Source organism: Strix uralensis, chromosome 4 (genome assembly GCF_047716275.1).
Source record: "Strix uralensis isolate ZFMK-TIS-50842 chromosome 4, bStrUra1, whole genome shotgun sequence".
Classification (NCBI taxonomy): Eukaryota; Metazoa; Chordata; class Aves; order Strigiformes; family Strigidae; genus Strix; species Strix uralensis.
Genome location: NC_133975.1, coordinates 123160529 through 123184632, shown reverse-complemented (window position 1 = coordinate 123184632; position 24104 = coordinate 123160529). Strand labels below are relative to the sequence as shown.

The following is a 24104-nucleotide window of genomic DNA, read 5'->3' as shown; positions in this document are numbered from 1 at the left end:
CAAGCCAAGTGAATGGCAGAAGAAAGTGAGTGGTATTACATATCATTTTCTAGAAGGAACAGACTGAGCAGGGCAGAGAACAGGCTCTCTCGAGCCTAAACCATGCCACCTTTCCTCCTTTTAACAGGCTACAAGTCTTCAGGCCCTGTCAATTCCTCTCCCTCTGCCCTTGGGGCTCACAAAGGCTAAATAGCAAATGTCTGCTGACAACTGAAGGGTCAAGGACTTCTCATGCCTGTGTACAGCTAAGGCTGGGTTTATCCCTGACTTTTCAGTAAACTATGAAGATATTTGTGTGGAAATAGCATTGGGTGGCAAAGGCAATGTGATTTCAAAGCAGTATTATCATTTTAAAGAAGAAAACAATCTCATTAATCAGTTGTGACCAACAAGTTGCAAGAAACCTGGTGCAGGACAGGAGGATAATCAACAGGAAAGTCCCCCCCGCCATGCTGTCTGTGATGGATGATGCAGGAAGACGTTTTCTCACCTTGGAAGAGTTTTCTGACGTAGCCCTCATTGCTCACAATGTATTCGATGCCTTTGTGGGAGTTCATGACCGCTCGCACACAGTTAATGCAGGTGAGCTGAAGCAAGGCATCAGAAATCCTGGCCACTCCTCGCCCGGACAGCCTGTCCAGAGCCTCCAGGAGGAGGTCCAGCCCACACAGCTCCAGGAACTGGACCATCCAGGCATCATCGCTGTTCTCCAGCCGCTTCTTCAGCCCGGAGTAGTTCACCACCGATGGCATTTGCAGGAGACGGATGCACAGCTCCGGCTCTGCATTTTCCAGGTTGGCCTCCGAGTGGTCGGTCTCCTGGGGTCCAAGTTTCTCCTTCAGGGCAGCCCACTTCTTGTGGGCACCCTCCTTTTTGATTGACATCGTGAACAGTTTGTCCTGAAGGAAAAGAAAAAACAAAGTGAGAAGTTTGTCTGGACTGACCAACAACTCTCCGGCAGCCCTGTTTTTTCTCCTAGTGATCAGGATGTAAAGCTCAACTGCAGCAGGTCTCCAGCTCTCCAGCACATAGAGCACACACTGGAACCAGTCCTCTGCTGAAGAAACTCAATATATCCCCTCCTTAACCACATACATTACATTCAGGCCCTGAAAACTCTGTAGAGACACTCTTAGCACATCTAAGTCAGCAAATACAGATTTAAAATTAGCCAATTTACACCAGTCAACAGCCACTACCTATTTTCATGCAGCAAAAGGATAAGGTTGGAGGCGGCATTATCAGCTCTGAACTCCTTATTCCCATTAAACCACTTTAAAATCTCACTGCGCTGGAGAGGCTGTGCAGTTTCTAAGCATTTGTAATGGGATGGAGAAATAATTTTGAGCATATCCTGCTCATAAGAGCATCCGATTACCCTGTTATTTTTTGCTTTTGTTTCTTTTGACTGATGCGGAGGTTAGTTTCATAGCACTCACTTAATCTCTTCCTGTCTGCTGTAATAGCAAATATGTTTGCAAAACATGGTGCTTGCATGTGATAATGTGAGAGCCCAACAGGTTGCAAGCAAAGGGATGGCAGCGGGAGGCTGTGAAAACAGCAGTGTGTCTTTTCGGAGATGGGGAGCATCTCTTCAAGGCCCATCTCCCTGGAGGACATGGCTTGTCTCAGCCACGCTGTTAGCAGCAAGGAGGGTGAGGAGATTATTCAGCACAGAGAGACAGCAAAACCAAGTCTAATTAACTCTTGGTGCCCAATTTTATGTTTTTAGGCAGGATTATTATTTTTCAGACTCACATCAATTAAGTTATACAATACAAGTCCTTTTTTAAAGCTGAATGCAATCATTTTAAAGCTGAATGCAATCGTTTTAAAGCTGAATTGCTCCCACAGAGGACAGTTTGTCCCACAAAAGGGGGATAAACCTGCTGGATCCAAAGCCAGCCACTAACACTACCTCCCCTCCCTGTCGTGCCACTGGGACCTCTGTTACCCTGGGCTGGTGAGCCTGCATGGGGCTCAAAATAACCTGGGGGCACTTGGCACCCAAAACCCAGCACTTGGGGAACTGAAGGGATTATAGGAGAGTCTTGGTTTCCCTTATCAGCTCCAGCACAAGGGTTTCTAGCCCTGCAGCGTGTAGGAAAAGGCTTGAAAAATCTAACCCGAGAAATCTCTGAAAGGCCTTATTTTCCAGAAAGCCAAGATAAAGGATGGACCATTTACCACAGTTAGTAATAACCTCATTATTTTAAAGCCTGCCTTGTGATTTCTCCTGGGGACTGCACTGTTGAGAAAGGTCCTGGCTGCTTCGCTGCAGCTGAGCCGCATGGCTTCTGCTTTACCCCAAAATCTCATTTTGGCAGTCACCCCTTGGCAAATACACAGCCAAAAAGTTTGCTCACTAATTTGTTGTAGGCATGGCATTATAGGTCTAAACATGCCTCTTGGAAAGATGCAAAGTGTGATGGGATGAGATATTCGAGAGAGCTTGAACAGCTCCCCTGGGAAAAGGTGCTGATGGGACTCTCTGGCGGGGCACTCAGCTCACAGCATCAAAGGCTGTGTTGAGTAAGGGTTAGGGGGGTGGTGGAATTAGCAGGATATGGTCACAGAAAATCCTTTCAGAGAGCTCTGGAGAAACTCTCTTACAGAGTTTCCCTTTGCTTCACTGGGAAAAGAGCTGGCCAAGTGCCCAGTTGTTCACAGCTCTTATCTGAAAAACTGATGGTCATGATCGAAAAACGTGAAGTTGCGAATATACCATCTGAAAACACACTGTACAGCTGAAAAAAGGACCATATAAAAAAACTGAAAACCCCAAAAACAAACCTTCTTGCCAAAGTAAAGGCTTGAGTTTCTAAGACTTGTCATCACTGTCTGCAGCCCAGAGCCCTGACTCACTCTTGGTAAAATTCTTGTTGGAGTTAGTCATCCCCAGTCACTCCTCTGTACCCAAGCCCAGGAATTTGGGTTAGGCTCAATGTAAAGGAGAAAAGAAATCCTCCCTCCCTGGAGGGAAAGAAGTGAAAGTGTCCTGCCTCAGGGTCACAGCCCTGTTGATAGGGCAGCGTCCTACACCTCTCGTGGAATCAAATTTACATGCATGGGGCTGGAGAGGCGCTCCTAAGGAGCTGCGGTCAAATCCTGCCCTGTGCTGTGCATCAAGCCCATCAGACCTCTTCCAGTGCCTGGGGTCAAGGCCAGACCTTCAGCCTGGGGCAGTGCTGAGGACCATCCAATTGGAGTGGAGCACAGCTCATCCTGCCCATCCCCGTTCTTTGGTGGCTCCCCCAAAGACCCAAGATCCCTCAGCCTCCTACCTGGGAGGAGGAATCAACTGTCCTGGATTTTTTCCTTCTGCACAGGGGATGGGCACAAACCCAAGTGCTGGCAGTGGGGGCCGAGCCCTGGCTCACTGGGTGGGACTCCCTCCTCTGGGCTCTGCTGTAACCCAGACTCTTTCTTCTCCCCAAAATGAAAGTGTGCACCAAGCAGAGGATCCGGTTTTGGGCCCTGTGTGTGCACGGAAGAGCCTCGTGGTCCCACCGGGTGGGAAAGCCTGCAGGAGCAGCTGTTGGAGGAGGATGGCCCTGCCGGCTCATGCCCGGGCTCTGCCCTGCCCAGAGCTGTGCTGAGGCTCGTGCTGTAGAAGGGGCTGCAGAAGTGGCTGCCAACCGCAAGCTTCCCTCTCTCTCAGTGTGACTTCTTTTCATACTCAGCAAATAATTTTTTAAATTTGCATATGACTGAATGTTTCTTATCAAACCAGATAAGTGGGCTGGCTTTTTGCTCCCAGTTGTACAAATACTTCGTTATATATCGTATCGGCTACAGAAAGTCAGAGAAATTATAATAGCATTATTGACCTTAGGTTTAGCTGATTTCTGAAAATTAAGCTCAATCAGTACAACAGGAGGCAGGAAATACCGACAGAGTATCCTGTTTACCAGCGGATTTGTTCTGAATTATCCTTTCCTCCCCACCTGCTCCGCACAGATGTGAAGAGATGAGAAACAAACCCAGGCAGGTACCTCTCTAAACAGTACCGACTTGTGTTTTTATGCACTAAACTGAACAAATTGGATTGATTAAATATTCTTTCCCACAGAATATGCACTCTTTTCGTAGGGAATTAAAAAAGACGGCTAATATATCTAATTGTAAAAAGGGAATAAAATAAAGAGGAGCTATACTATATAAATGGAAAGGAAATAACTATGGAGGAGACTGCAGTACGATTCTGCAGATGGTGTGATAAATCTGTTTACAAACACAGATATGAGTGATATATTATGAATGCAACATCTTTCCATATTTTCCATGAAGCACAGTGTTCCAAAGCCACGCAGAAACATCCTTAAAGGGCTGGTAGTTTTGCCCTTTATCTCTGACCACAGGAGCTTATTAGCAGGTAAATGATCTCAGCAGAATGAGACAGATAAGGGATTAGAATGGAACATATCTATCTGGCTGTCTCACAGAGGCCATTTAGACTGTGCTGGCTGAGGGAAGGAAAGTTCCCTGACAAAAAGAGACAAGGCACTAGACTTAAAAGGCTGAATACATCTCACCTCTCACCTCCTGCCAGTAGAAGGGCATGGGGAGCTTTGCTTTTTGCTGCACGGGCCATAGAGGAGGATGCAATGGTGGAAGCAAGGTCCCCAGCCTCTGTGTCCGACCATGCCTGCAGCACCCATGGTCTACCCTCCCCAGCTATAGGCTCGGCATCAGTGCTGTGTGCTGCTCCCTAGGGCACATTCTGATGGCACATCTGTGCATGCTGCCGTGGGGACACCCACGGCATTCACCGTGATAAATGCAATCCTCTCCTCATCTTGCTTCTCACCCTCAGAGGTTGGTTAGGCCTGATGGGGAATGACAACTAAAGAAACATCAATGCAAATATACTCTTAATTTGAAGAGATTCCTTTGGGAAACATAAAGGCATCATAAAGGCTTGTTTTCTTGCATCCAGCCACAGCAACATCGCGGTTCATGGTGCTAACTTTTTGGATCATTGCGTTTGTAAAGCTGTGATGTTCCTTGCATCCATCCAACCCAGCTCATAAAATTTCCTCCTTTCTTTTTGAATCAGCTGCTTCCCAGATTCAGTTTTCTGTCCCCCTCTGTCCTTCAAGTCAGCTCCTAGGGAGATGACATCTGTGGGAGATAAATCAGGGCATGTCAATACTTTCTCCATCGTGTAAAGTTGTGGAGAACAGAGCTGCACAGCACAGCTTTCAGTCTAAATTATTGCATGCCACCAGGATGACATGGATCACAGCAAGGACCTGGGAGGACATGTAAAATCAGATTTATCAGGGCAGCTAAGTAAAATTGATTGAAAACAAAAGGGAGAAAAATTACAGGTCAAAACCATTCCGATTTTTTGAGAGCAGACCTCCTGCCCATGCTGCAGGATGGGGGGTGTGAGGGGGAACAGCAGCCCCTTGCTGCCCTTTGAAGAAGTCTGAGAGCATCCCAACCCCACGTGCTGCCCTTACAGCCCTCCACTTCCCTCCACAAGGCTGCTGGAGCACACCACCGGCCCTCAAGAAAAGCTCTTTTTTGCTGCTCAGCCCCTCCTCCCTTCCGTGCCTGTTCCTGGCGCTCAGGAGCCTGTTCTGCATGGCTGACTGCTAATGATAGGTTTTGCTTCTGGATAGTTCCAGTTTTCACTCTGCCGCTGGGAATATGTCGAGCCTTTGTATTTTGAAACATGTCAGACTGCTCAGTCACTAAAAAGAAACAACATCCTGGCTTTCTGCTTTCTAAAACCACTTCAAGAAGCATGATGGGTTTGTTCCTCCTCTCCTCTTGCTTTCATTTGTACTACTGTGTGTGCCTGTGCAGCGTCTGAACAGCTTGTGTATGTACAGGCTAACGAAATCGCCCTCCCATGCACCAAAAGAAGCGGGGGGGGGGCCCACAAATCTCTCTTTTAGAAACCAACCTGACCCCTTGGTGTGGGCCCATTAGCATCAGTAGGAACCGGCAGCATACTTAGTCTCCCAGAGGAGCTGATGGTAAGGGTATGGTGGGAAATGGAGGGGTGCAAACATAGTTTGCCCAACAGACTGCCTCAGCATGCAAACCAACTGCTGCTTCATCCTTTTTCTGCCATAACCAGTCGTCTCAGTCAACTTTAGATCTATGTATTCTTGATTCTCACCTGTATCAGAGGGCAGAATGAGTGATTTATGCTTAAAAAATTAAAAGGTCTTGGAATGAGTGCCCAATCTTGCTCTGCATTACTGAAGAAGTTAATGAAGTCTCTGGCATACTATGCTTTGCTTTGGCACAGCCCATGTGTGAGGCAAGCAGGAGCTCTCACAAAGCAGCCCGAGTCGGCCGTGTCTTCAGAGGCACCGCACCGATACAGGGAGGGTTTTGTCTTTAGCAAATGAGGGAGCACGGCCACGCAGCCCGCTGCGGCTGGCGGGCAGCAGCTGTGCCATCCCCGCACTGGCTGGGGGTGGCACAGGGCTGGCAACAGCTTCTTCTGGCAGCAAACTCCCAGAAAAGGACTTCAGTGCATAGACAAGAAGGACCATGGCCATACTGGTATAAATGTATATGTATTTTGCCAGTATAGCTTATTAGCTTATTCTTTTACAAAGAAAGGAAAAACACATTGTCCTGATTCAGTCCCATCCACCACTATTAGGATGCTGTGTGCCAGCACATTCTCTCTCCTGGGCAAATATAAACTATGATCTCGTGTGATGTCTTGTACAAGGGGTAAATGTGTCCGTTCAATATGTATTCATAGTGGTGGGGTTACACCAGGATTAACCACACCAGCAAAAATAATCACCAGTGCCTTCTTCCTGGCCAGTAAATAAGTAAGTAAATCAATCATCAGGCTGCTACAGGTACCACATACAAATCGAGCTCAAGCAAGATGCTCAAGAATGTTTATGTTAGGATCTTCAGTGGCATCTAAAGCCTTATTTATATTTAAAGGTTGCACTAGCTTAGCTTTAAATGGGTTTAAAAACACTCTTCGTTACAACAGTAACACTGTCTGAAGACACTCAGTAACCAATTTACCTTAACTTGGTAAACCAGATTTAAACCAGGTTGGTGCAGCTGTCAGACCTTTGCTTTGGAAATGGCCACTGCCACTGGGGAGACCTGGCCAGGAGCAAGGCACCAGCCTTCCCTGTTTGAGTGCCAAGTCAGCCGACCCAATTCAAAAGCTTTCCACAGCGAATGTGAGCCCTGAAGCAGCCTCGTATGCTACCACAGGCCCTCGGAGGCACGGCAGATTTCAGGTTGGAGGGATGCCAGGTGGTGGGGCTGCAAACACTTCACCCTGGTCTCACCAGCGCTTCCTCCCTGCTGACGTTAGCAGACCCATGGGAGCCAGCGAGGTGTCCCAACCCCAGCCAGAAGTGAACTGGACTCAGGTCGGGAATCCCACAAAAGTCCTGACAGGGTGTAAGGTGGGTCTGGAGGCTCCCCACGCTCCCTGCCCCAGTGCTTGGGTAGAGGCAGCACCTCCACCTACCAGTGATTCCAGCATCATTCAGCATTTTGGGATGCAATTTATTATTAAAATTTGGGGGTCATGTGAGAAGCAGAAACTGTTACCCAGCAACATGGACAGTACAGTGGTAACTTTCTAAGACTCTCCCAGCTCCTGTTCAGTGGGAAGCTGTCACACAAACAGATATTATGAGAGCCAAAAACCTTTACTGCTTTTTTGTTTTGTTTTTAAACACCTCCACAAGATGCCAAGAGGACAGAGAAAACAGGCAGAGGGAAGAATTCCTACCTCAGAGCTGAAGCCAAATTATTCCCTTGTCTCTCTCACACGGAAGGATCCTTCTTGACTGGCTGTGCGAGCCCTCGCTTCCCCAGCCAGCTCATTTCCCCTTCTCTGCCAAGAAACCTTCAGTCAATAAAGTCTAAATCCCCAAACGAGCGTGTCTGCAAATCACACGCTCTAAGAAAGTTCAACAGAATATCGGTGTCTAATAGTATGTAAATGCCAGTCTTCCGAAAGGTGCAAGGAAGTGACTTTTCTGTAGCCTCCAGGGAAGGCATTTGCGTGTCATTTCTCATCCGCCTCATTCACTCTATGCTGGGTGACACTTCTCCATGGGCTCCAGGGAAGGAGGAAGGCTTGCACCGAACTGCACATGTCTCCATGCACTTCCATCCGTCAGCACGAGAAAGCAGTCCTGGCATGGGGTGACTCAGAGCAGGGAAATGATCAAAGCAGGGAAATGATCTGGCAAAGGAAAGGGAAAAAAAAAAAAAAAAAAAAGAAAAGAAAAAAAGAGGAAGAAGTATAGCCAGGCTGGGTGGGATGGAGAGCGTGGGGGTGGCAGGCGGCAGGGACAGTCCTGTGCACTTTGCATCAGCTGCGCAGGGTCTTCTGTCTTTGTAGCACTGGGGCTTTAAACACTGCAAGATCTCAGAGGTCTCTGAAATGCTGGGAGAGCCAGGACAGCTGGATATACAAGGAAGTCTGACCCAAGGCTGCCCACCCCAGGATGGGCAGCTAGGAGAGGGGCGGCACAGCAAAGGTCAGAGGCTCAGGCGGTGTCCCTTTGGTCAGGGGCTCAATGACAAGAATCCTGCTCTCACCACGGCACCCCTAAGGTCCCGCTGAGCTTCGGTCCAGCCCAACATTTATGGGCTGAGCAGGTTCTGAAGACTTTAAAGACTCTTTTTAACAGAAAATGTCTCTGTGCCTTTCTAGTTGAGATTTCACATGGAAACTAGTTTGTGAGCCACAGTTGTAAAATGCATCCATTTCGCCTCTTGGGAGGTGTTAACTGAAAGCCAGTTATTATTAAATTGTGAATATTTCAACATGGCCCATTTTAGCAGAGACCTCCTGCCTGGCTCAGGGTAGCGGTTAGGCTTCAAATGCTGTTTTTTTCTTACTTTGTGTGGTCTCTACACTGAGTCGAACGCCCTAGATCAAAAGCTGGAGCCCACAAGAGTTTTCCTGCCTTAGTGGGGAAACTCAACCCACAAGCACAGCTTCACCAATATCAGAAATACACTGATCTGTTGTCTCTTTGGTCCAAATTCAGCTAGCCTTTACAAGATGAACTTGTCCACGTGCTTTCTAATTAAGGCAGTTTCATCATAACAATTCAACATCCAGGGAAATGACTCTGCACAGCTCCCCATCCTGCCGTAGGAAGCACTCTGAGGGTATGTTTATACAATTCAAGACAAATGTTAATTCACGATGGGTTTTACAACTGCAAATGAATGTCACTTTACAGTACATGCACTCCTGAAGTGTAATCTGCAAGTCCTCAAAAGATTAGTCACTAATCTGGTTCTTGGGAGCAGGATGGGGCTCACAGCAGGTTTCAGGGAAAAAATAAGAAGTTATGAGAAAAAAAAAATCATGCAAAGAAAGGATTGTTGGTGTTGCAAAATCTTGTCCTTGCAACCATGAAGAAATTTAAAGGGCTATCAGCTCCCATCAGGCTTCATCTGAAGCCTGGACCTATGAGATATGCCAGAAATGTTTGTGTCCACATAAAAAATAAGCAGAAGCAGAGAAAATGAGCTAAAAAGTGCAAAACCCAGCTCTAGGGCTGCAGTGTCCCTCTGCAGGCCCCACGGCACGTGAACAGCAGCAGCAATGGGCAGTAACTGAGAAAAATGAGGGGGTTTGGATGCCAGCTCCTGCTCCCAGCTCATGCATCACTTGTGCTGCTTCCAGGTGTTTGCAACCCTGCCCGGCTGCTGCAGGCAGCTGCCCGCGCCCTCGCCGCGCTCTAACACCAGCCTGTGTGGGAGCAGCTCATGGACAGACAGATGCTTCTGCACCCCGCCAAGCTCAGCCCCCAGCCAAGGTCCATCCACCCGAATGTCCGTAACTCAGCCCCAGCAAAGGCGTTTGCTTTTCATGGCACATCCAGAAAGAGTCCATGCGTGGGGTTGTGTCTCTGACTGAACGCTCTGGGCACTGCCTGGGGACTGAGGGTTTCCTCGGCACCACTGGCCTCCTCTTCCTCTGGAGGAAGCAGCAGCAGCCCCACGCTGATGTGCTTGGAGAGCGGTGCTGGTTGGGAGTTTGAAGGCTTATCTCCCAGGAGAGCAGAGTGCTGTCCTGGGGAGCAAAGATTTGCCCCCAAACCACAAGGATGTAGGGTGTTAAGGACATAAAACCTTTAATGGATCCATCCCCTCACGTCCGAGCTTTGATCCCAGCAACTTTGCCTTCAGGTTGCTCAGGGAGAGGGCTAATGGTTTCCCCCTAGCAAATCAATCCAATTTTACCCTGATTTTCTAGCAGATGATTTGGTGGGCCTCTGAATAGTAATTACATCAAAACCAGACAGATTAAATCAAGAACTAAGAGTTTAGTCCCACATTAGGTAAAGAAGAGCCAAGACCCTCTCCAGCTCCAGTATCGCTCTGCTGCCTCCGGATCGTGGTACGGTGGCTCCCCTGCCCACATGGTGGGTCCACAAAATGCAGGAATCCAATTAAACAGAAATAAATACACCCCATTTGCCCTTAGGAATTAGATTATTCCTAATTACAGCAATCAGTGTCTTCTTGCTGCTCTATGTTTATGTGACAAATCAGCTCCTGTGCCAGTGGCTTTTCTTCTAAGTTGTGTCAAGGATTTTGGAAAGGAGACACCCAGCTCATTTTTGCTGGCAGGGAGAGATGCCAGCCAGAGGTCTGCTGCAATGGCTCTTTTTAGGTGATCTTGCCTAAAATGCCTAGCATCACCCGCTACTAAATTACTAAACATCAGCACAGACAGCATTCAAGAATTACAGGTGTAATATTTGCCTCTGCATCTCTGTGACTGGCTTGTTGGGTACTGCGGCTCCTATGGAGACAGTGAAGACAACCATGTTTATAGGGGAAAAAATAGGGTACCGGAAAGAAATATGGATAATTCAACAACACACCTTCATCCATTTGAGAACTGAACTCTGTGTTAAGCAACCAGAAGAACCAATGTCAAAGAAAGTGCTGAAAGGGCACTGAAAAGGGGGTTAGCCAGGTGAAGACATACAAATTTAGGAGAAGAGCCCATTCTTCCCGCAGCCCACAAGGAAGGGAAGGCGTCTGGCTTTTGCAGGCTGACCCTGTGCCATGGAAACAGCAGGAGATGCCAGAGGAGCTGCTGGGGAGCAGGTGAGGTGGGCCAGTGATGACCTTCACAAGTACTGGGAGAGCACAGTGAAAGCAGCCAGTTTGCTCCCTCCTTGGGGAGCAGAGACATCTGAGCATCCTCAGGAAGTCATGGGAGCAAGACAGGAGCTGCAAAGCTGACTGCTGGCCCTTCTGGTCACTGAATTTCTCTGCCCTTCTTGGAGACTGACACCCCTCCAGCCCTCTTGTCACAGACCAACTCTCTGACTGCTTTTCTGCTGAATACATTCACTTTAGATGATGCTGTAAGGAGAAAAAAAAAAAGCCTTCTGAAGTACTCTTTATCTGATGGATACTTCAGATAATGAAAATAAAGGACTCTGCTACTGCCAGCACATGCGTATTTCCGGGAACTTTGTATTTAATGGGGTCGATCTGCTTTAAACATCCGAAATATTTGCTCCACAGCTCTTTTAGGAAGCTTCTGCAACAAAAAAACATCCTGTTTTGGGGAGGGTGCTTCCACCCCGGGAGATTAAACCATTAACCCTGGGGAACTTGGTGTTTTCTTTGGACAGGCAATGACAAAAATTTTCTGCCCAAATCCCAAACTGCACCAGGACTTCTACCCAAAGCAAAGGGCATAGACCCATGCAAGGGTCTCTAAAGGATGTATGTGCTCCTAAGCACAGGCTGAGTAAAGAGCCTGATACTTATTTAGTTTATTTATCCTCCATACATATATTACACCCATGCTAAGGGCTGCAGGGGAACCGCTTAGGAATTGCCAGGATGAAGGCTACCAAGGCGGCTGAACTCTGCTCCCTTGCACACACACTGGTGCTGCAGTAGTGAGAAGATGTAATTACAAAAAAAAGACCTTTCAAGCCCTGCCCCAGAGGGAGAGAGGCAGGCAGGTCCTGTGCAGGTTTTAGTCATGCTCCTCTGGCACAGGCACACACTCTTCCCACTTGCACAAGGATTAAGATCTTCAGGCAGGGAATAGCTCTTCCCTAAAAACCAGTATGATGCAGGAGGATCACAGGGGAAAGGGCTGTCATCACCACTAAAGCCAAAGAGCTACCCAGATCCATATTAACACTTATGGACATTCCCACTGAAAACAGCTACTGAGACACCAGAATAGTGCATAAGGAAGCAGCGTTTTTCCAGCTGTTCTCCAAATAGGGTGCAAACGTGACTCCCTCCTGTCGAGATCAGCTTTTCCATTCAACTGCTGATGAATCATGGTGGCTGGCATCTCACCTGGTGAACAGCCCAAAACCAAACATCCCGAACATTTTTGTTCAGATAAGGCTGACCATAGCTAGGATTCCTAATGGCCCAGGCAAAGTACATACTGCACATGTTAAGAACAGACCCAGATACTGCCAGATACTCTTCTGTGAGTTTGTCTGAATATGAACATTACTAAGAGTAACTAGAGAACGTGCTCAGCTGCTAATTCAAGAAGTTAAGCATTTGAGCTGTTTAAAATAAATTCTTGCTGAAGAGTGGCTTAGCATGATTTCAAAACTAATCCACTCCAAAGACGTCTTCTGAATATTTTCTCTACTGTTGGATGAAAAAGTTTGAAGTCCTTATTTTATAACACAGTAATCCTACAACACTGACTGGCTTAACCCTTCACTTTGCCACAGTACTTGGTCCAGCTGTTTCGAGAAGACCTAAAGTTGTCCTCCTAGATATTATCTTTTCAGTTCTAACTCAGTTGTGGAATTAATGTGAAGGGATTTTAATATAGCTCAGTGCTTTGGAGGCTTATGATGGGAAATTTTCATGCTGGGGCAAAATGGCCTCACTATATATAGGCCTAACTTACATGCAGGATATCTTACACCATCACTTTCATCTCTTAGTTTTTCCTGCATAATAATTTAAATTACTTTAGAAACAGGTAGTTGGTATTGTTTTTCTCTTTGCAAAGAAATGAGTTGTTCAGTCATATCCTCAGGTTTTCATAGTCCAAAGAGCTGCAGTGCTTTATACCAGCTGAGCATGTGGCTGTCATTGATCTTCAAGAGGAAAATCACTATATTTATCTGATAAATAAATATACAACCAATATTAGGATATAATTTTATAAGTGATTCATCTCTACACATATGGCTTGCTTCAGCACTTGCCTACCAGAACAGGGGTTTGGGGATTACAGACTTGTAAATCAATTTAGCTTTGTGATAGTTCTTTCCCCTACCTTTCTTCTAGATAAATAGAGGCCATATTTAAGGGCTTGGTAATGGTTGTGGAGATTCAGTCCATTTCCAGCAATGGAAATAACAAAACCCAGAATTTATCCCCCAGCTTATAAAAGAAGCCTCAGGACTTGGTAAATACAAAATAACTCATGAATATTGGACAGCTTGTTCTGAAATGTGGAACTACAGCCCATCAGTGCATAAACAAGCGAACAGAGCCAAGCAGGCTGGAAAGCAGCCTTCCGAGGAAGAAATGGAGCAGCTCAGCCAGGCTTCGGATGCAAGCTAATCGGGGAGCAGGGTGCCACATCAGCATGATGTAAACCAGAAGGGAAACAAGTTATAAAACATATCAGGGAATAAAAATATTTGTTTCCCAATTCACCTTCATGACAGGCTCAAATTTGCACCACTTGTCATAGAAGTCAAGAACAAGACATGTTCATGAATACTTCCTATATTGCAGAGCCCACTGCTGAAGCACCAGGTAAATATTGCAACCCATAGTTTCTTTTTTCCATGCAAACTTTTTTGCTCTGGCTCAGAGCACATTTGCTTTACTGCATTGTACACGCAGCTGAAAGTTAAGCCGACGAACTCTAAAGGATTCTTCTTCTTCTTTTTTTTTTTTTTTTTTTTTAAAATAGCAGAAGTAATTAATCTGCTTCAGAGAATGAATCAGCCTTTTCTGAGCTACAAACTCACAAAGGAGGAGATTGTGGCTGTTTCTGGGGCGGGAGGGAGGCTTACTCACACAGCCAACACAGTAGAGGCAGCCGCCCAGGGTACACAGCTGTGAGCAGCAAAGGGGCCAAACCCCCAAAGCCAGACCCTGGAACCCCCCCGCGCCACCCCATGCCCCTGAGGGACCAGCTGCACTGGAGGGGATGAGCCTGGTGTTGGGCAGCACTGCGGCTGGAAGTCAGGCCAGTGCAAAACTAATGGTACAGGGGGGCTGTGTGGCTTTGCCTCTCCTCCCGCAGCCCCCCTGGGTTGCACACCCAGCCCGTGAGGGGCTGCACCCACTCCTCAGAGTAAACTCTTTGGCAGCAGGGACCATCCTTTTATTTAGGTGAACTACCTTCACCTGGGCCAGGTGGTGGAGAGAGCTGATGTGCCACGGCTTGGTTTCTTGGCAGGCTGTGGGAAGAAAACCATCGCTCGCAAAAAGCTGCTACCTTGTACTATGGGAACTTGTTTCCACCTGGGGCCTCTGTCAGAAAATAACACTAACGCTTAGCTCACTGCTTTCAGCGAACGCCGTGCAATGACTTAACAGAAAAGCAGAACAGACGAGGAGTAGACAGTTCCCAGATAGGGGAAACCAGCACAACAGAAGCAGCATGGAGATAGCTGCCTTATTAAAGATAATGCAATTTAACTGACAGAGTGGAGGGTAACAAAGTTATTCCTTAGCTACACTGACACAAACAGAGCTGCTCACCACGGTTATAAATAAATAAATAGAAGTGATGCCATCCTCATTCATCAATCTGGAGAGAGGAAAGGGCTCTGCTACTGCCGCTTCCCTCCTTCATCCCCTTCGCCTGCTGGGGCAGGCTGGGGACAAGCTGTGTATCCAGCAAGGGACCAGCTCCCTGTGCAGCCACTAGGATGGGGAGGGGCTGGCACATCCCCCTGTGGGGCACTGGCCCTGCTGGGGGGCAAGGGGGGTCAGGCAGCTCCGACTCCCCGAGGAGAGCAGGCAGGAGCGGAGCAGACCTGTGAGTCTCCAAATTCATTTGACCTCCACAGGGGCAAAATCACCAATATTTTCCATTTTAAACTACAACTAAATTTAGAGGTTTTATGGTTGCAGTGTGCCTCCTTTCCCACACTTTCCTGGAGTGATCTCCAAATTCCTCTCCTGTCCTCGCTCATTAAAACATGACTCAGCTCTCCCAGCTGGAAAACTGGAGACCCACGCAGTCCCGAGGTGGCCTGCTGCCATTAGTGATGTCCTGCATCGGCATTAACCATAAACTTGGGAGCAGCAGTGGCAACAGAAGGCTTTGTAAGTCAGATTTGGGGAGAAATCAGTGTTACTGAACCTGTGAGTATCCTGTGAGCAGCTATGAAACCTATCAACTGGAGTTTCTCTCATGTCCCTTTTGGGAAAGTTCTCCCAGCACCAAGGATTGACCAAGGACACCTGCACAACAGACTCTAATGGAGCAGCAACACAAAGAGCAAATTCCCTCTCTGCCCTTAAACATTCCCCCAAATTAATACCATATACATCTCAGCCAAGGCAAAATAATGGTCATGGAAAGAAAAACAAATGCAAAGTCAATGCAAAATAGCACCACCTGGTGACACCTACTATAACAATGCCAAGTTCAACATTGCGCCCTACCAACTACAAAATTTGGCAGCTCTTCATTTGCCTTTACTTTTTTTACTGGACGTAGTGCTGGAGCAATGTCTCCTCTGAAGTGAGCTGTTACTTTTAGGGTATTTAAACATTTTGGAGAATCGGCTGAGTGACTCCAATGCTGGGATGAGGACTTCATCCACTGGCTCTCACTCCTCCTTCTGGCTTTGTCCTGTCTCCTTTATCAGCTCAGGAGGTTTCTCAGAGCACCTTGAAATACACCATCAATGCTACAGAGCTTTTTGCAAACGCTTGCTTCAGATTTTCATTGATCTGTGGCTTCAGCATTCCCGGCACTTCGAAATGTCAGCTCAGGTATCAAACTAGTAGAAACAGCTGAATCTGTGAACAATTCCTGTTCATTACATCAAACAGAAAAACCATCATGCTGTTAGACCCTCTCCTGATGCTTTCCACAGATGTGAAAGGCTAGGTTGACAAAACAGCAACAAATGTTCATTTGCCACATCATACAACTGCTTACTTTTAACTGCAGCCACTCTTGTAGATGTCAGGCTATGACTCAGGGGCTCATGAACCCCACACACCCTCTTCCTATTTTTTTCCACATTCAGTTCCATAAAATCAGCTTCTAGTCTACCATTGATGAAATCTAGTAGCAATCATAAGGCTTGGCCGTTGCTCACTAGTTATTTTTTCCTAGGAAAAAGGAACTAGACAATACTTGCCCTTGACAAGGATCTAAGTGGTACTGAGAAGTCACACAAATGTAGCATAAACCCTTTTTTGAAGCATTCCTGTCTTGCGCTTTGCTCCACTTCATACAGCATGCTTGCAGAACTGGAACCACTGGAATGCCATGACAACTCCACACCAGACCTACCAGCACGATGCTGCCCTCTGTTAGAAGGAGAAAGCCAAGGCTCAAAATCTGACATAACTTTTTCCCTTCTCCCAATTTGGTCTTAGCATCTCGGTTGACAGCATGGGACCCAAGAGCCCTCTTTATAATTAAAATACAGATTGTTTGCCCGCTCTGTTGCAGCACTAGGCGCTCTCAATGCTTTTTCTGGCCACTGGGAGATGAAGGCAGCCTCTGCAGCACAACGCTTACAAGCACTGTATGATAAACTGCTGCACACGCAATGCTGAGAAACACTGGAATAAACTTGAGTTTGGTGGATAATACCAAAGGGATTATAATATATTAGGTCAGAAGCACACAGGCATTCTCGAGCCTCCCTCCTGCACTGAACGCTGGGCGTATCACACTACAGGGCTCTATCTAGCTTCTGCAATATGTTTGGCTATTTTTCACCTAGTTAGATAAAAAGCAATTACAATGTTAACGACTGGAACAGGGATAACTCCTTGTGATATGTTTGTTTGCACCTATCGACTGCGGTATTTTGCATCGAGCAGAGCTGGATTAGTTCAGTGCCACTGTGTGATCCTATGAGTTGACTTTGTTGATTCAGTGGGTGGTATTTCCTCTGAATCATTATTGATAGACCTTATAGCAAATATTAAGAGCAAGGATATTCAACTGGGAGTTAAATCTGAGCTCAGATACGAGCACTGAGTTTGTCTGAAGTTCCCCCAACTGTTTCAGCTCTATGAACATTGTTCGCTGCCTAATCTGTGGCATTGTGTTGCTACCCATTGCCGAATTACACCCATCTTCTACTCATGACTGGTTATGGTACAATGGTGGGATTAAGAATCCCTCATCAACAGAATAATTGTCGCAGAAAAAAAAATATTATTGAAGACATGGAAGTAAACGGGGGGAAGGAGGGACAAAATGCAACTTACTTTGCTTTGATAAGAACAATTTTCTACTCAGTTGCTCTGGGAAACCTATCCGGCACACCTAGCGCACAAGAAAGGAGTAGAGTTCAGCTTCCAACACATCTGAAGTGCAGCCACTTGCTACGCAGGTCAGTGAAACCAGGAGTTAAGACACAAAAGACGAAATTTTGTAATAAATAGGGCACAGACCTAAAAGGATCTGACAGCCAGTCTCATGGAAGGAGTCAGTCTGAGTTTGGCAGGGGTCACTACTGAAAGCGAGGGAGACTCCATCCTACTTAACATCTCCCTTCACGACAGAGCGAGTAGGGGAAAGCTGGGAGAACACCACACCAACACAGAGCATGGGGATATGTGATAAAAATGGGATTAATAAAAGGGCCGGAATAAGATCAGAGCTGAGAACAGAAAACAGAAGTCAGATGGACACCTGGAGATGAAAATCCCAGTTTCCCACCCCCATTACAGGACAGGAGGAGCCTGAGGAGGAGGTTAATTGCAGTACCTACCAGGTGAGGTATTTATTTCTAGATGAGGTGTCAAAGAACGAGAGGCACCAGATGGACCTCTGAGCCTTGAAGCTCTGCTCATCCACGGGGAAGTCAAAGAGTGAGAAGCCCAGTGCAGGACTGCTGGGGATCAGCAGAAGCTGGAGTCTGCTTCATGAAAGCAGACAGCAAGTTCTAGCTTGTTTGGCATTGCACAGTGAAGAGAAAAGCATGCAACTCCTACTTCTATACTGATAAGAGAGAAAAGCATCAGACTGGGAGAACTAAGCAATCATAATGCACATACAAAGTAAGAGACATGGATATACTGGGACAAAGTAAGAGACATGCATATACTAGGAAAATAAATTTCTAATATCAGTTCAACAAAGTTCTGAAACTTCCCCTTCCCGGGAGACTGGGAACAAATGAATTACAGTGGTGTGCAGTAAGGCGTAATATCATTCAGAGTTTAGATTTGCTGACCTGCCAGGTCCCTTCCTGTCCTACATTTAGATTATCTTTTATACAATGGGTCTTGTACACTGCTTGCATTTTTGAAGCAAAAATCTTGGATGATAGCCTAGAATGGGATTATTAACTTATAACAGGACAAAAAAAAAATCACATATCCTCATAGGTTCCTGCAATCCCCCCTCACCCTCCAGTTTTGGCAGCCACTGTCCCTGTGTGTAGTGGAAAAACAAGCTTAAGTGGATCGAAGATAAATGAGATAGTAGCCAGACAGCCCAAATTCTGAGCAAGTTCAGTAGGACGATTGCAACCTTACTGTAACTCTGCTGACTCCAAATTTTCTTTTCAACTGACTTAGGCCAGAAGTTTCCTTGCAGCCTGACGTGTTTCGCAGCCTGCAGCATGTTTACTCAGAGAAATTCCTCAGTCTTAGGAATCTGGGAAAAACGACCAACAGTTCACAATGCTGATCTAGTACAGGGAGGAAGGACCATGAACACCGTCTGGGGGTACTTCTAAGATCAGTGTACGCGAGCACCCCTTCCCCACCCCCAAGCTCTGGAATTCAGCTCCTGGTGCTGATGTTGCAAGAAGCCACTTCATCATCGCAGAGCTATTGAGCAAAAGGGAGGACGAGGCACAAGAGAAGTATGTGAATAAACCCAAGCAGAACTTGGAAGACCTCGTCCAAAAACCACTGGATAACAGCATCTTTCAAAATAAAAGCCTGAAACCGGCCCAGCGCCGCGCGCAGACGCAGCAGCCGTACGCTATACGCTAGCAGATGCGCTGTCACACCCAGGCACAGCCGGACCACGGTCTGCCTGCACATCGCACCGTCACACCTGCCATCTGGACCACGTCGCCCCTACGCGTCACACCGTCGCGCTGGCAATCTGGACCAGGTCGCACCTCCACGCGCGTCGCCGCACCTGCGATCCGAGCCGCGTCCAGCCCGTAAGCGGCATCTTCGCAGCTGCCGTCCGGGCCAGCTCCCACCTGGCCGTTCCAGGGATGCCCTCGCCGCCTGGCCCTCGTCCCACCTCTGCCCTGCACTGTTGCACCAGCTGCAGTCCGGGCCGGCTCCCGCCGATCCGACGTAGTTCCAACCGGCAGCGGGGGTCACTGTCACACCTGCAGCCCAGCCCAGGTCCCACCTACGCCTCCCCCCCCCCCCCGCTGCACCTGCAATCCCCCCGCCGCTCCGAGCAGCCCGCGGAGCCAGCCGCGGTCTTTCCTCCCTCGCCACCAGCCTCGTCTCACCGGCCGGGACCGGGGGAGAGCCGGGGGGGGGATGCCCAGCCGGGCTGCAACCCCGGGAGGGGCGGAGGAAGGTGGTGGTGGTGATTCCGCCCAACTTCTCCCCACCGAGAGGCGCCCCCCCCGTTCCCGCGATCGCCCCCGGCGGGGCTCGGCCTTACCGCGGCGGCCTCCTGCGGGCGGGGGGCGGCGCGGCGGGCAGGGACCCTGCGGCGGGGCGGGCAGGGACCCTCCGCCGGCGCCCGCAGCCGCCGGCCTCTGCCCGCCCGCGGGAGCCGCGCCCGGTTCCGGGGCGGAGCGCGGGCGGGGCGGCGGGGCGGGGGGTCCAGCCCGGCCCCGCCGGGGAAGTTTCTCCCGGCCGGGAGGGAGGTCCTGCCCAGCCGGGGGTATCCCCGACGGCGGCCCCGCTGCCCTCCCCCGGGCTCGCTCTGGCCGAGGTCCGGGCAGAGCCTCCCCGGCGCCAACCTGCTGCGTCCCCCCCCGCACCGAGGGGTCCTGATCCGACCCCCCGGGAGGTGTCCCCCAGGGTGCCCCCTTCTTCCTGTCGCCTGTGAGCATCCTGGAGCCAAGCGCTGCCTCCCGCCCCGGCGAGAGGCGTTTTACAGCCCGAGCTGCTCCTTGCCCCGGTGGGGTCCCTCTCCGCCCAGCCACGGGGGCTTGAACGCACGGCCCGGGGCTGGGAAGGGAGTGGGGAATCGCGGACGCTGGGGACAGGCTGCCCAGGCGGCCAGAGACCCAAGGGACCCTGCGCCTCGGTCTCAGCAATTTAAGTGCTTCACCATCAACATCTGTGAAAGGAGGGGAGGGATGCCTGTTCCTTTGGTAAAACACGTCAGCTCTATAGATGAGCACTGAAACCGGGGTTAAGCTAAATATCAGCCAAGTGGGGAGAGTTTGGTGGAAAAGTTTGTTTCCCTTCGTGGGTCAGAAGTGCTGTCCCCTATAGGTGTTAGGGGCCAGACTTGGTTCTGGTTTCAGGCAGAGCCACTCAGCTTCACCATCCAGAGAGAAAACCTGGCAGAGAAAATCACGGGTGGGGGAGACGGGGATAGCCGATATAAAAATCATGCTAAAATGTTTTGCAAAGGGCTGCTGCAAGCCAGTGAAAGCTGAGCTTAGACCATTGAGTGTGATTACAGGAGACTGGAGGATAGTTACAGGGTAAGAACACAGTGCTGAGCATCTCTGAGACTTCAAATTGGAAAATGAGACCTGAGGTTTTACTGTTTGCTCATAAAACACTCCTCTGTTTTTAGTGGAAGAGGAGAGAAATGGAAGAAGCCTGCATCGTTCAGGGATGGCACAGCATGGCTCATCAGTTTTTCTTTTACTCAAAATAAATGTTTATAATTGGTGTCTTATGCAATACTCAGGTGGGTACCTAATTTGTTTTACAAATCTACACAGCAGGAAAAACGGATGTGTCCCCTGGAATCTTTCTCTGAGGGTATAAACCTGATTTTGAAAGAGCTATTTGTTATTTAGGAGATAGTAATTGTCTTTTGCTGCTGCTGCTGCTGTTTTTAGTTTAGACTTTTTCCCTTCTCTGCAAGTTTTTGCTACTTCGGTGTGTGAAGAGGAACAGGAAAAACAAATCTTTTATACTTGAGTTCATTTTTCTTCTTCTTTGCCTTTGTCTGTTCCCTTTTCATCCTGGGGCAGCCCTGGCACATGAGCAGGGTTGGCCGTGCAGAAGGCAGGCAAGACACCTTGCTCCTGGCCATGATGGGACCTGTGGGGCTTCCCCTCATGCTGCCTCATGCATAAGCCCATTTTGGGTATTTTCAGCATCAGGTTTGTGACCTCTCTTCCACATGGTGACTGTGTGTGCTGGGGCAGTTGTCCAGTGGATCCTTTAACCCATTTATCAGCTATGTCCATATAAACATGGGTAGCAGGGAGGCTGGGGAGATATGTTACCTGCAGCTCTCCCTCTTCCTCTTCGTGTCACTGTTTTACTCATCTTTACCCTAATGCTTGAAACTTGTCAATCATGCTTTCTGACCTGAACATGAGTGGGGCAGTACACGTAACCCTAAAAGTTACTTACGGAAGATAAATTATAACTGCTGGGCTATAAAGGCTCTCACCATCATGTAGAAGTGAGGAGCAAAGCTCAGCAAAGACAAGACGAGAAGAGAAAATGAAATTCTGTGTAAATGCCCCACATTTTCACCAAAATCCTTTTGACCAAAGTAGATATGAGTGCGGGGGTGAACAGTGAACACACAAATGCTTCTTTGTTGGGATAAAGCCACATTGTGCATGTGTGTCCAGAGCTGGAAGCACACATGATGTGGCTGAGGGGATGCAGGAGCTGATTTTCTTCTCTGGACCTGTATCTGCAGTGTGCTTTGCACCTTTAAACCTTGCAACCTTGAAAAGCAGGCTGAACTCTCCCTGGGTTCTTCATCTGCCTGCCTGGAGGGGGTGTGATCACTGAAGGTGCTGTTCAATGTCTGTCTGAATTGCCATTTCTGTTTGGTGCTGTCACTGTCAATTAGATCAGAAATGTGTAAATAGAAGTCCACCACATGGACTAGCTTCTTTGGTTACACCATGAGCCACTTTTTCTCTTGTAATCCACAGCTGGCCACTTCTTCGCTTTGGTTCAGGCAGAATTGCTGATGGCAAGTCTATTTTTTGTTCAACAGCACCTTTATGCTTGTCCTTGGTTGCTCAGTCCCACAGTAAAAGGGATGGAAAGAAACATCACTGCAGCTGGAAGATGGGGCTTTGAAGCTTAGGGGAATTGTTGCCCTGGCTGGATTGTGCTTAAAAAGCAACTTTTTCAGTGGAACAGGCTACTTCCAAATCACTCTTAGCTTGTATTGCTCTGTGTTCTTACTACCTACACTAATATCTAATCTAATCGAATCGAATATTTCAGTTGGAAGGGATCTATGATGACTATCTAGTCCAAATATTTGGATCAAAGTCTTTCTCATCTGGTCTCTTTTTTCTTGCTGTCCTGGGATCCATGTCAGGTTTCTGATATTTTACCTATGGTTGTGCCCTGTCCCTCAGGAGGACTGAAACATTTATTTGGGGCTTATGACATGAAGTCAGGGCTGCAGTAGAGCTCGGGAATGTCTGAGACACGAATGTTTGTGCAGACATTCCTCTTCCTACCAATTAGCAGAGCTTTAGATAGAGATCTGCCATGCTGAGAATGTCATTACTGCACAGCTGCGGGAATTGTTGTCCCAAGGTCTGATGACGAGAGCTGGTGTTTGTCCTTGCTTGGATTAAAGCAGGACTTGTTGCCAGCAATGGTGGAGGTTAAGAGCATGTACTGTGCAGAAGGATTCCTGATCTTTTGTTTCTTCGCTTCAACCCTTTGCAATGCTTACAGCGAAGGTCAGAACGCTGTAAGAAGAAAAGTGCTTTTTGGTTTTGAGTCGCAAAGCGGTGGCAGCGGTTGAATTTTCCTGAGGAAGGGGCCCCGGGAGAGTTAAGAACCTCAAAGATGAAGATATTATCTGTAATATCAAATGCACGATAATCTTTGTGTTTTAGTGTTCCCTGAACCACAGGAGATTAAGAAAGAACACTGGGGAGCAATCTAGTGTTTGTAAGTCAATAATGGTGCATACACACACGAGGATTTAGACACACATTTTCAGTTGTAAAGGGAAGAAGAAAAAAAAAAAACCAACTTATGAAGCCTAGAGACACAGAATGGGTGAAATGCCTCAGACTATAATTTAGATAAAGACTTGCTGATGTCCTATTATATAATGTAGCTAAGCACAGTCAATTTTTCTAAGGTGTTTTCAGTCACTCTGCCTTACATTTTGTTTTGTTAGAGATGACACTTGGAGAGCGAGAGAGTCCTTTGTTACATAAGGGCTTATCTGCTCCTCTTGCCTACTCCCATTTGAGAGAGGTGTTTTCTTCATGTGCCATCATGTTTATTTCCCCAGCAACAATGATTGCTATCAAACATGATTTCAAAGAGGTTAAGAGCTTCCAGAGCAATCGTCCACTGCAGTTAAAGAAGAGGCTAAAGTCTCCATCCCCTCACCCCCAAATTTGTACCTAATACACGTGATTGCCATTTAGGATTAATGGCCGTGTTTCCCATGTAATGGATTTTTAAGGCACTGTAGTTCTGGCGCTGATGTATTCAGGCACACTCAAAGCATGAACTAACAGGACATAATTTTGTACTGATTCAGTGCTCTGGCTTTCCTATAAATCTCTTACTCCTCGGTCTGCCTGGTACTCTTCCAGGTACACAGCAAAGCCATGCTTGCTGGCACTTGCCATGGATAAGGAACTGGTTACAAACTCAGGAAGGAATATTCATCCAGGTATCCCATTCAGTGGTGGGATACACGTCTGTGAGCCAAACTGGGGGTACAGGTAATGTGTGGCTCCCTGCCCCTATCTCTTATCCAGATGGCGTAGATTTCTAAGTCTGCCAGAGCTTGGAAATGTTTCCAGCTCTGTCAG

The 24104-nt window shown here is 47.8% G+C and overlaps 1 protein-coding gene across 6 annotated transcripts in view; it reads right to left on the bottom strand.

The window, feature by feature from the left end:
- Positions 1-19913, bottom strand: part of INF2 (inverted formin 2) — a 44503-nt gene extending 24590 nt beyond the window's left edge. For 4 of the 6 annotated variants that reach the window (XM_074868949.1, XM_074868952.1, XM_074868951.1 and 1 more), the window contains exon 1: positions 491-899. In XM_074868949.1, the coding sequence (XP_074725050.1) occupies positions 491-884 (394 nt within the window). In that variant the 5' untranslated portion in view covers positions 885-899. Of the gene's footprint in view, positions 1-490; positions 900-19318; positions 19337-19807 lie in introns of those variants that run through there. The other 2 variants (XM_074868954.1, XM_074868955.1) reach the window with 2 other exon arrangements.
- Positions 19914-24104: the final 4191 nt, after the last annotated feature.